Here is a 13,003-nt window from a genome sequence, read left to right on the forward strand (position 1 = left end):
CTTAGCATATGGTTTCTCATGTGCAAACCTAATTTTTTATTTTAAGCCAAGAATGAACGTAGGGATATTTTGTTGACGGATGGTGGTGGGACTCGAATATAGGACCTGTGTCACTTTGATATCGTATAAAGTTGTGTCTGCCATTTTATCTAAAGGTTTAAGCTGGTAAAAGAAGAAAGAACCCAAGTTAGTAGTTTTAGGTTTACAACAGTCATCTACAATGAGGTATGTCCATTCTCTCAGGTGAATATCATTGCCAATTTCATGCCAAAAAGTTAGATGGAGTTCAAATTTTGTGTTCCAAGTGAACAACCTAAAATGACGAACAAATCCCTGCCTAGTTAGAATAATATTAGTACTCATTTAGCTATGGGGAATTCTCCATTGAATTTCCTTGAAACAAATTATAATAATAAGTAAATGTTCTTATTCCTAAAAAATGTTTTTACATTGGTCATTCCTACTGTTAAGACATTGCATCCTATTAAGACATAATGTTCTGTTCTTGTTCTTCATCATCATCCTGCTTTTATGTCTTTCTTATTTCTTTGTTCTGGTGAAATGCATCCCCCATTACTATTAGATGTATTAATGCAGTCAGTTTATACCTCAGTTCTCACTTGGGTTAATAGTATTGTCTGTAGTTTGTCACGTCATGAACTAGTTTTTTGTTTGTATTAGGCTCAAGGTTCATTTTCTTAATATATTATTACAGCTAACCCTATCTGTAATGTTGGGTTACTCAATGTTAGGCTGCAATTTTATAGTCAATGCTCTAGATGTTCAATCCTGGGCATGTGTGTAAGTTGAGGTTATTGGATTTTGGGTGTAAGTTGTAACACGTAGATAGACACCTTAACTTGGACTTAACTGACATGTAAAGACCTACACTTTGAGAATGCACATCTAGACACATGAACTTGGTTTAAGTTGGCCCCGTGTTAGTTTGGGTCTTTACTTGCTCGTTAAGGCCAATTTAAGGTGTCTATCTATATATTATGCCTTGTCGATTTTTTACATGATCTTGGAAATTTGTTGTCCTTTGCACAATATTCAAAAATAGGGATGCTAGAAGAGAATTTATAAGTGGGAATTTGGTGGAGCAAGTGGAGTACTATAAATCATTTTCTTTGGTTTGTTGAAGGAGAAAGTTAGTGAAAGTGAAAAGGAATTTAGCCTAGCCTTGATAGGCAAAAGTTTGTGGGCCCAATTGAGAATCGTTTTACTTTCTCAATTCATTGACAAATTAGCTCTTAGAAAGGTGTACTATCTGAAACATTACTTAAATGGATGAATTTCTTTGGGAACTTTAATTTTTTTTAAAAAATGGATGAATTTCTTTGGGTATTCAAAAATCAATCTTTTTGGAAGACGGAAGATTAATGTAGTTTATATTTGAAAAATCAAGCTAATCAATACTCATATATTAGTAATGAATGCTTTAGGCACCTTGTAATTTTTGTTTATTAGGATTAAAGATCTTCCTGATACTCATTTGTAATTAGTAAACCTGTAACAAGTTGTGGCAGCTTTGTTTTTTGGAATATAATACAAGACTGTTACCTTCTCAAAAAAAAAACAAAAAAAATACTCATATATTAGTAAATTCATGGCCTTGTTGGTGCTCAGAGGATCTGCAATTTGGTGAAACCTATTCAAGTATCTGCAAAACTTGAAGGCCTGTACGCGGTGTCACTTATTATTTTAGGAATGGCAATTTGCCTATACCAGCAAGAAATAAGCTTGTCACACTTGTTTTTTTCTTTTTTGAACTTGTAACTTTGTATTATATCACAAAACAGTAAATGGGTTGTACTGAAACCTTATATACAAATGGCCCCATTTCTTACTGCTCTTTGGCTAAATTGAGTCTAAAACATCAACTATAGCGAGTATCATTTGAGTATAACTGATTACACCAAAAACATAATAGCAAAATGCAGTTGAGCTTTACTTTCTGCACTGGTTTCTGTGCTCTCAAAACACCTAGAGTTCCTCTATTTTCATATTGCCCATCATATTGCAGCAGGGACAGGTCTCCACCTGCCTTTGTCTTTTGCCAGTACTCTTACTTCCTCCCAACTCTGTAAAGCCTCAGAAACTTTCCTAGGCATAGTCCGGAAGATGCATCTGATACTCAAAAAGATACTCCATAATCGTTGAGAACTTGAGTGTACTTGCAGTGTAGAAACAGATGATTAACCGTCTCTAAAGTCTCCCCACAAAGAAAGCATCTAGAGCATAAGGTTATCCCTCTCTTCATGACATTGTCTTGAATAAGGGCTGCTTCGTTGGCCAACAGCCAGACAAAACAAGATACTTTATGTCGTATTCTGCTTTTCCATATTTGTTTCCATGGCCAATTTGTAATTTGTTGGTTTGACTGATCCATCAGCTTATAAGCTATATTAACTTTATACTTCTCTATTGTTTCCTGTCTACCATAGAGTATCCTCCTTTGTCTGAAGTCCATTAAAAGGCTCCACTGTGTTGAGAAATTCAGCTACTCTCTGAACTTCCCAGTTATTTAGATGTCTTCTGAAGTTGAAGTTCCACCCCTGTAGTGTCCATAAATCTGCTAAACTGAAATGTAACTAAGTTGTTAACGTCAGGAAATAATTCTTCCAAGTTTCCTTTCTCATGCCAATTATCCTTCCAAAACATGGTCTGTCTCCCATCAAAAACTTTCACCTTTGAGCGGTACTTCACTTTGATCCACAGATTCCTAATGGACCTCCAAAGGCTGACCCATAAGGAGTAGTCACCTCTTCGGTCACTTCAAGTGTGACTTCCTAATGTCACACTTGATTTTGCTTTTGACAAATACATTTTGATCTCCCCTTTGTTGCAGTTCTCCTCTGTCCCGATCTATGTGTCATACTTTTCTTTTTAATCTGTTCCAAAAAAGAATGTCATTCTTTCATATTTAGAAACAAGTTGACTTAAAACTTTTCATTTATCCTCAATGAGAAAATATATAATAACACAAGTATCTATGGCTTGTTTTAGACTAGAAATGTCAAAAGCCTTTCTTTCTTTCTTTTTTTTTGATAAAGTAAAGTTGTATTCCTCAGCAATGAGGGTATGCAACCATCAAAAAGATTTACATCAGTGACCCAAAAAAGAAAAACCAACTCAAGAAATTGCTACTCAACGAATAAAGAAGAGAAGTTTAAAGCCTGTCCAGCATCCTCTATACCCTCCTTATTACACCAAAAACAGAAGGTCTTCATACAGCGCCATTTGATCTTTTGTACTGATTTTGCAGTATTTTCCATACACCTCTTGTTTCTTTCTCTCCAAATAGTCCACCATATACAAGAGGGTATCATGTTCCACCATTTCTTCTGGCTCTTACTCCCCCCTTTTCTCACCCAGCAACTGAGAAGGTCTGCAGTGTGCTCTGGCATTGTCCAGTGTGTGTGTGTTCTGCTTAGAAAAATGGCCCATAATTGAGCAGTGACTTTGCAGTGGAGGAACAGATGGCTATTAGTCTCATTTGTTTCATTACACAGTGAACACCAGGAGGCTATTTCAAAGCCTCTTCTTTGCAGCTTCTCATGAGTTAGGTATGCCCTTCTAGCCACTAGCCATGAGAAGCACCTCACTTTAGTTGGCACTTTATTTTTCCATACCTTACTCCATGGTCCAGAGATTTCCCCTGGCAGTTCCTTCACTTTCCTATTGTACAATCTGCTGACTGACAACATACCATCATGATTGTGTTTCCAAATCATTACATCAACTTCCAGATTTGTGCCCTTAAATCATCCAGCGTTTGTAGCATCTCGGCTACTCCCTATCTCCCAGTCATTTAGAACCTTCTGAAGCTGAAATTCCACCCTTGTTCAGACCATACCTCATTTACCATTGCATCTGGAGATGAGCTAAGGATATATATATATATCCGGATAGGAAGACATCAAGGAGTCCTGACCAATCCAGTGATCTTTCCAGAAAAGAACCCTGGTCCCATTCCCCACTTTGTGTCTAATGCTGTGTTGTAGTTGGCCCCATAAATTTCTGATAGTTCTCCACACCGAGACACCATACGGGATATTCACCATATCGGAAACCCATGGCTATTCTGGCCATACTTGTTACTGATAACTTCCTTCCAAAGTGCTTGATCCTCTCTTCCGAATCTTTCTTAAGCTCCCTGCCAAGTCAAACACCCTAAATTTTGATGGAGGGGGTAATAGTTTTTAGATAATATATCCAAAATGTTTTTGTTGCAAGCAAGGGCATCAGTTTTGTGCTGGATCTTGTTCTTCTAGAGGATTTTCACATATTATAAACTGTAACTAGGACATACTTTGGGTATTGTTACTTGTAATTGGTCAAAGTATAATCTAAGTTGACTGAAATAATTGCATCTTCATGTTTAGTTTCTTACTATTCTCTCGTACCATCTTATGTTGCAGGTTTGAAAAACAGGATGGGGTGGTTTTGATGGCTACTACTAGAAATCTAAAGCAAATCGATGAGGCCTTGCAGCGTCCTGGTCGTATGGATAGGATATTCCGTCTTCAGCGGCCTACTCAAGCTGAAAGAGAGAAGATACTTAGGATAGCTGCAAAAGGAACTATGGATGAAGAGCTTATAGATTTTGTAGATTGGAGAAAGGTGCGCTTATTTGGTCTCTTATCTGCAGACTCAACTCTTCTTGAACTCACCAGTTCTCATTTTCGTCAGAGGATCATATAGGCCCTTCAAGTTTATTGAACTGAAGAGAAGCTCAGGCTACTTTACTCTGAAACCAGTTCTTAAACAGCACCTTTTTTAATTTGAGAAGTTTCTTGATCATATGGGGATAGAGAATCAACCTAGATCATGCATGGGGATGCTTAATTTCTCATGTACACTAATTTCTCTTAACTTGGATTCCTGATTACCTTAACTAGAAATGATTTAAGATTTTGTGATAGTGTCTCAGCAGCAACAATTTAAACCTATATTGGTAGTTCTTTATGATTTTTATTGCATATTATAGGGTCACAGGTTAGTACATTTTTGTGAATCTTAAGTTGATTACTCTTTGCTTTCTTCTTCTGTTTTCAACTGGTTTAGAAGTGGTTGTTGTCATATGTTAAGCGCAGCACAGAAGAGCTTTGTCAAATTTAGTACTGGTCATTTTTTAAAGCCGCTACTTTTGCCTAACAGGTTGCAGAGAAAACAGCTCTTTTGCGTCCAAGTGAACTGAAACTTGTTCCCGTGGCCTTGGAAGGTAGCGCCTTTAGAAGCAAATTCCTGGACATAGATGAGCTTATGACGTACTGCAGCTGGTTTGCGGTAATTACTGCAATGCTAAAATACTACAGTGTATCAGCATGTACTTCAAGCTCCTTTCAGATAACTAATCTATCATTTGAATGTGAAGGGATCCAAAAGAAGAGAGAACAGAATTTTTATTTTGAGGAAGTAAATATGCTTAAACATGAAATAAAAAGAGCACGTAGTAAAAGAACTTTCTAATATGAGACAGCTAACAGTATATCATGAAATAAGCTGTGAGAGTTATCAGGCTTTTTGTTAGACAAACCTCACTTTTTGTTTTAATGTTCGCTTCCCATCATGTGAGATGCTTTCTTCCTCTATACTGTTATCTGTTGTTCACTTTCATGAGTAGCTCAGCTCTTTTCACACTCTTTGAAGAATGCTGCAAATATAGTGGGGCTTGAACTTCTTGTAGATACATTATCTCCAGTGAGTAATTATTTTAAAAGTGTGGAGAATAATTGGGATCTTTACATCTTGAAATGAATATCTGATGGTGTCTGTTAAGGTTGTGTTAGAAACATTTTCACTTATCGAAGCTATAAAGCCTGTCAGTAGGATTGGATATAGCTGTCTAGTAGTCTCATGACGATATGTTACAAGCTGTTAGCTCACATTTAGAGGCAAACAAGATAAGAGTCTATCCGTGAGTCTACTATGAGAAAACTAGAAAAGGGAGAAAGTGAGATGACCATGGATCTCATTGCTCTTTCCTATACTGAACATTAGTTTGTAGATTCTGAGAATTTTAAGAACATGATAAAAGGGAACATCTACAACATCATCAGCATTTTTGATAAAGTAAATGGTATTAATAACAGCATCAAGAAGATGCAAGAATTATTAGCTATGGCATTTGAGCTTACAAAAAATCTCTGGCTAAACTATACAAACTATCTAAAGCCAGAACTAGTGAGTTAATGAAGTTGTTCTGCATTCTCAGCAGGATACATGTTGGACCAACTAAACAAATTCGCAATACACCTAGCCTTCAATATGCCTAAAGCAGTTGACTCTCCATCAAAGCATCTCCTATTCCTCTCTAACAAAATACACAAAAAATACAAGCAGGTATCATGATCCAGATCATCTTGATGGCTTTGTCAACTTTCCATAGGCTCCAACTCTCATAAGCTTCCTTAACTGTGAGGGAGGTGGTCCAATTGAGACCAGAGAGACAAAAAAGCATGCTCCATAATTCTGAGGCCACCTCACAATAAAGAAGGTCACTTTAAAAAAATGAAGAAGGTGTCTGGGGGTTTCAACCTCTTTTTGCACATATATCTTCTGTTTGGGAGCTGGATTTTCCTTTATGTTGTCTTGGGTGAGACATGCCTCATATAGAACTGTCCAGGTAATTCAAGCAACCTTAGGAGGTAGCTTGGTCCTCCAAATGAGTTTCCAGGGCCAGTTATCTATCATGGGGTTCCTAGAGCACAACTGTTGGTACCCTTCTTTGACTGTTTGAACTCCTTTTTGGTGTCCCCGTTTGAGCTTATCAAATGCCTGGGGATTAATGTGACAATTTTGTAGTCTAGCAAACAGATCTACCAGATCATTCACTTCCTAATCGTGCATTTTCCTTCTAGATATCAGGTCTCAGTTGATCCCTTCTCTATTAGCAGCAATAACATGATTGGGGATCTTGAGCAATTCTGAACAGATCTGGGAAATCCTCCTGAAGAGTGTTATTACCAAGCCCTTTGTCTGTCCAAAATTTTAGGATGGAACCATTGCCCAAAAAGTAAACATTCTGATCAAATGTGTCCTTCAACATCCTAATACCTTTTCACAGTCCCACTCCATAAGGAGGTGTAGTAATATCTGTAATCCATTGATTCAGCCTTCCATGCTTAGCTATGATAACATCTTTGCAGAGTCCTGCCTCTCCCAAGTTGTATCTCCAAAGCCACTTCATCGTCATCCTTTTGTTGTGGGCTGCAAGGTTCTTAATGCCAATACCTCATTGGTATTTTGGTTGTGTGACCTTCTCCCATTCGATGAGATAAAATTTGTGTTCCTCTCCCTGTTGCCTTCCCAGAAGGAGTTCTTTCTTATCTTTTAAATCTGTTATATAACTCAGTTGGAATTGGGAACAGGGCCACATAATAAGTAGGTAAGCTGTCTAGAACATGATTGGCAATTATTACTCTGCCACCAAAGGAGTGATATTGTATTTGTCATGTTGCCATCCTCTTCTCAAAATCTTCAATAACCCCAGTCCAAATTTCAGTGGATTTACACTGATCACCCAGAGGAAGACCCAAGTATGTGGAAGGAAATAAGCCAATGTTACAGCTCGTGATATCAGCCAGCTCCTTCAGGTTTATAACTTCATTCACTGGGTAGATAGTGCTCTTTAGCATATTCATGTGTAAACCTGAAATAGCTTCAAAAGTAAACAAAGTTAGGTTAAGCTGTATCACTTGTTATCTTTCAGCACCACAGAAAATCAATATGACATCTATGATAATTGACATCCTCATTCTACTGATGATATACATTAAAGTCCTGAATTTCATGCGAACAAATCTCTTTAAAACCGATATTTTTAAAAAGAATTCCCGGATCTCTTAAAACCAATCTTATGATGATGAAATCAAGACACTGACACATTGAGATATTTGCAAAGGATTCAGAAGGTAAAGTTGATGAAGTTTCTTTGCAAGACAGTTTTACCATGTTCAGCTACTTTTGGCTGATTTTCAACACATTTATTTTCTTCTATTGTTATGTATATAATTCATAACATATCTCAATGTTTAAACTTCACTTCCGAGTTTCTGCGTACAAAAAGAACGAGCCATTTTTTCAACTGGATAATTGGTTTGCTGTTCTGCAGACATTCAGCAGCCTTGTCCCGAAATGGTTAAGGAAGACCAAAGCTGTTAAGCAAATTAGTAGAATGCTGGTGAACCATCTTGGATTGACATTGACGAAAGAGAATTTAGAAAGTGTTGTTGATCTAATGGAGCCTTATGGTCAAATAAGCAATGGAACTGAATTGCTAAATCCTCCTCTTGATGTAAGCATTCCCATTTTTGATTTCCTTTGTCAGTATTTATTTAATGAATGATTAGATATCCGGTATGCTACTGTATTTCCTTGACCCCACTTAGTAGTAAAGCTATACCTAGGCTTCCTGTTTATTGCCTTTTGGTTTAAATGTAATATTCCCTTCATTTTGATTTGTTGGGCTTATTTGTCTTGGCATGAAGTTTAAGAAAGTAAAGAAGACTTGTGAATCTGTGGTCTAAAATTAAAGATATGTGAAATATACCAAAATGCCCTTTAATCTTGTGGTCAGTGGAGATATATGAAATAACCAAAATGCCCTTTAATCTCCTGGTCTGTGGCAGAGCCAGGAATTTTGCCAAGGGTGTTCAAACTATAAAAGAGTTGATAAATTTTCTTTTTTAGCGGAGTGGGTGCACAAAATATTTGTTTTTACGGATGGGTAGGTGCACCCAAATTTAAAAATTAAATTAAATATCATAAAATTACTAAATTATACGGAAACTTAAAATTATAAAACTATCGATTGCATAAATCAAAACTAATAGGAAAGGTCAACAAAAACAATTTTAGCTACTAGTTGAATATACCCTTCTAGTTCATATTAAGTGAATTGTTGAAACTTTTCACATGATCCAAAGTAATTTAAAGTTTCAAAATTCAAGAGAACTGTTGAAACTTTTTTCCCCATAATAACATTCTTAACTATTTTACATTTTCTAAATGAATGGTTTGTAAGTAATAATAAAATATAATACTGGATAGTGATCTTTTATATTATCTTTAAAAATAATTTCTTGAAAGTGTCTTATACGTAATAATTTCTTGAGAGTACGTTATACGTAATAATTTCATTTAATATAGATCGAAAATATAAAAAAAATCTTAATTATTTGGTTAATCAAAATTTAAGATTGATAATTAGGTGTTATTTCTGTTTTAGAAAATACTGTGTTAAAAACGCAGCTAATGAGGATCGAATCACCACCTCAAATTAAAGACCTAAATTAGCACAGGAAAATATTGTGTTTAAAAAAATACAGCAATGGGGATTGAACCAGGGATCTGTGAGCTCTGCACTTGCGTGCTTCCTGCCAGACCACCAACTTATATTGTGCATAAGGGTGTTCAATGTATTCAATATACATATATTAGACAGTACTTTACTTACATATGACGTATAGTTTTCCGACGAAGGGTGTTCACCTGACCAACCTTACTAGGCTGTAGCTCCCCCCTGCTTGTGGTATTAAAATGCCATTTGGAAAGTTGAAATTAAAGAGTTGCTAACAAAGGAAAGGGTCATTCTTGTTGGAATAGACTAAAAGAGAAGTGGGTTAAACAAATTAAACGGAGGGAGTAGCATTTAGATGATATATTTTTTGTTTGAGGAATGGTTGTTCCTCTTGATGTACTAGGAAATGAAACAAAAATGAAAACTTCCCTCGATCAAAATAGCACAACTTTTTTTGTTACTATGTGTAATTGTTTATGTAGGGTTCCTTGTTTCCTTCCTTCTAATCACGTAAGCTGATGATTTGAATGTAACAAGTAGAAAAGCCTCTAACAACAAACATATGCATAAATTTTAGTGAATCAACTGTACAAGGTCGCATTATAATGGGAAATCAATGAAAATTGGAATAAACAAGGAAATGTAGAGCAAACTTTTGAAAGGTGGAGGGAAAAGTCTTCCACTCGCTCCTTAATTCCAATGCATAAGTTCATGTGGGGCTATTTTCCCAGTGCTGCCCCCTTGGTTGCCACTCCATTCACTTCCACCATGAGCGGCTGTTTTACTACAGCCAGCACTATCCAAAAAGTGATTTAACTGAGTTTCCTGTGCTGATACATTTGGCTTTGAGAACCCTCAACCCTTATATTACAAGATTGTCAATTTCTGCTCTTTATGATACACATGATATTGTCTTATTGATCTATGAACACCAAAAACGCTCTTTTTTAAAGTTACCAGTTTGTTTTAAAAAAAGACTCTTTTTTGCAGGTGATTTAATCGAAGCTCTGTAAAAGCTAGTGAATCATCTCTATTTGATGGAATATCATCTGTGCTCCAAAATATGTTTAAATATTAGTTATCTCGTTAAGAAGTGCAGAATTTTGTTTTCCTTCAAACACCAATAAAGTCTTTTTGCCTCTATTTGGCCAATCATAACGACACTATAACAAGTTGAGAGACTAAAAAATCTATACAGAAGATATTCAGATTTCCTATAGGTCCTCTATTTTCTTTGTAAACCAGGGTTTATCCAGAACATCAATATTTTTTTTTTTTTTGAGAAGGTAACATTGTATATATTCATTGAAACCAGTGCTTGGGTTGCACCAAACCATATTTACAGCTTGTCAAAAAGTAAGAAAACTGAATCTGAATCCTAACAGGAACCTAGGATATCTATAATGGATTGAGTGTCCTCTAAATACATTTGCTTGCACCAGAAACAAAAAAGCCTGATACAATTTTGTTTGATCTTTTGGAGATCACTATTCTTGCTCTCAAAACATCTAGCATTTCTTTCTTTCCAAACAGTCCACCTTATACAGGCTGGGACAATCCTCCATCTATCTCTATATGCAGCTCCCACCCATACTTCTCCCCAACTGTATAAAAGATGTGTGATTCTGTTAGGCATAGCCCAAGCAAAACCCCTGAGACTAATGAAAATCCTCCATAGCTGGGATGTTATTCTGCACTAGAGAAATAGATGATTGACTGTCTCAACCTCTTCCCCACATAAATAGCATCTAGAACACATGGAGAACTTAACTTCCTTTTCTTGAGATTTTCATGTGTTAAAATTGCTTCTCTTGCCAGAAGCCAGGTGAAACATCACACCTTGATAGTGACTTTAGGTTTCCAAATCTCTTCCAAGGCCAAAGAGAAGGTTGTTGTCCATCTTGATTTAGCAACTTATATGCAGAGTTTACCTTGAATGTGCCTTCGTTATTTCTGCTCCACCATAATCTATCATGTTCATCGCTTGTTCCTGTAAAAGCTTCCAACCTACCAATAAAATCAGTCACAGTCTCGATTTCCCAGTCATTGAAATTCCTTCTAAACTGGAAATTCCATCCATGCTGTGTCCAAACCTCAGCTACACTCACTTGTTTATTCACTGCCAAGTCACTCATATGTGGAAAGATACTCTTTAAGCTAAAGTTGCCAACCATTTATCTTCCCAAAATGAAGTCTTGATGCAATTTCCTACCCTGATGCTCATATTGATCTTCAAGAGAGCCACAAGATTCTGATGGACTTCCATAGGCTTACCCCATATGGTGTAAGTACCTCCTTTGTCATCCATTTGTTCTCTTCTCCATATTTTGCTTGAATGACTTTCCCCCAATACGGTTGAGGCTCTTGAGAATACCTCCATGACCACTTTAGTCTAAGGGCTTTGCTCTGCTTTTTCAAATTCCTTACTCCAAGACCCCCATGTTTCTTCCCCCAGAGAACCTTGTTCCACTTGACTAAATGTTTGACAGTGGAATTATTTTCCTCTGTCCCTTTCCATTAGAAATCCCTCCTAATTTTGTTAAGTCTTTGTATCACCCTGTTAGGAATAGGGAAGATGGACATCATGTAAGTAGGTAAGGCATCTAAAACTTAATTAATGAGAGTGACTTTGCCTCCCAAGGAGATATATTGAGATCTTCATCTGGTAAGCTTTTTGTCACACTTCTCAATCACTGGGTTCCAGATGTTCTAAGCCTTTGATTTGGCTCCTAAGGGCATGCCCAGATAAATGGTAGGCAAAGAACCTACTTCCCCTCCCAAAATCCATGACAGTTCCTCCATATTAGAAACATTATTAATAGAATACAACTGACTCTTTCTCCAGTTGATATGCAAACCTGAGACTTCTTCAAACAACACCAAAATTGATCTTAAAACCAAAAGTTGTCCCTCATTAGCATCATAAAATATTACTGCATACTGTAAATGAGTGACTTCCATGTTGCCATTTGATATGAGGTTTGAGCTGTGGCTACCTCAAAGCCCTTGATGCATTCTTTCTCTCTAGCCACCTTTATCATGTTATTTAGGCCCTCCATAACAATGATAAAAAGGAAAAGAGATAGGGGATCTCCCCGCCTCAGACCCCTTTGAGCAGGGAAAAAACCTTCTAGTGCACCACTTATAAGGACTGAGAATCTGACAGTAGAGATGCAATACTTGATCCACTGAATCCGCCTCCTTCCAAAACCCATACATGCAAACATCTTCAACAAAAACTTCCAGTTCACATGGTCATAGGCCTTTTCTATGTCCAGTTTGCACAAAATTCCTGCCTTTCCTTGGGTAATTCTTGAATCTACTACTTCATTTGCAATTAGAATGGCATCCATTATTTGTCGATTTTTGATGAATGCCATCTGTTGAGCATCCTCTAGCTTGTCAACCACTTTCTTGTGCCTTTCAGTCAACACTTTGGATATCAACTTATATACACTTTCGATGAGGCTGATGGGCCTAAAATCTCTCAGTTCCTTGGCACCATTCTTCTTTGGGATCAAAGCAATGTAGGTGGCATTAGAGCTCTTCTCAAAGATATGGTGAGAATGGAAATTCTTAAAGGTATCCATGATATCCTTCTTCACTACATCCCAACACTTGATAAAAAACCCCATTGTGTAACCATTTGGACCAGGAGCTTTGTCCATGGCACACATCTTCAGACATGCTAGTACT

The 13,003-nt window shown here is 36.8% G+C and overlaps 1 protein-coding gene across 2 annotated transcripts in view; it reads left to right on the top strand.

Annotated features, from left to right (window-relative positions):
* LOC101259095 (probable inactive ATP-dependent zinc metalloprotease FTSHI 5, chloroplastic) overlaps nucleotides 1-13,003 on the top strand; it is a 45,852-nt gene that overhangs the window by 14,917 nt on the left and 17,932 nt on the right. For both annotated transcript variants that reach the window (XM_004231570.5, XM_010317393.4), the window contains exons 10-12: nucleotides 4,425-4,626; nucleotides 5,164-5,292; nucleotides 8,120-8,302. In XM_004231570.5, coding sequence (XP_004231618.2) covers nucleotides 4,425-4,626; nucleotides 5,164-5,292; nucleotides 8,120-8,302 — 514 coding nt within the window. The remainder of the gene's footprint in view (nucleotides 1-4,424; nucleotides 4,627-5,163; nucleotides 5,293-8,119; nucleotides 8,303-13,003) is intronic.

This window comes from Solanum lycopersicum, chromosome 2 (assembly GCF_036512215.1).
Source record: "Solanum lycopersicum chromosome 2, SLM_r2.1".
Lineage (NCBI taxonomy): Eukaryota > Viridiplantae > Streptophyta > Magnoliopsida > Solanales > Solanaceae > Solanum > Solanum lycopersicum.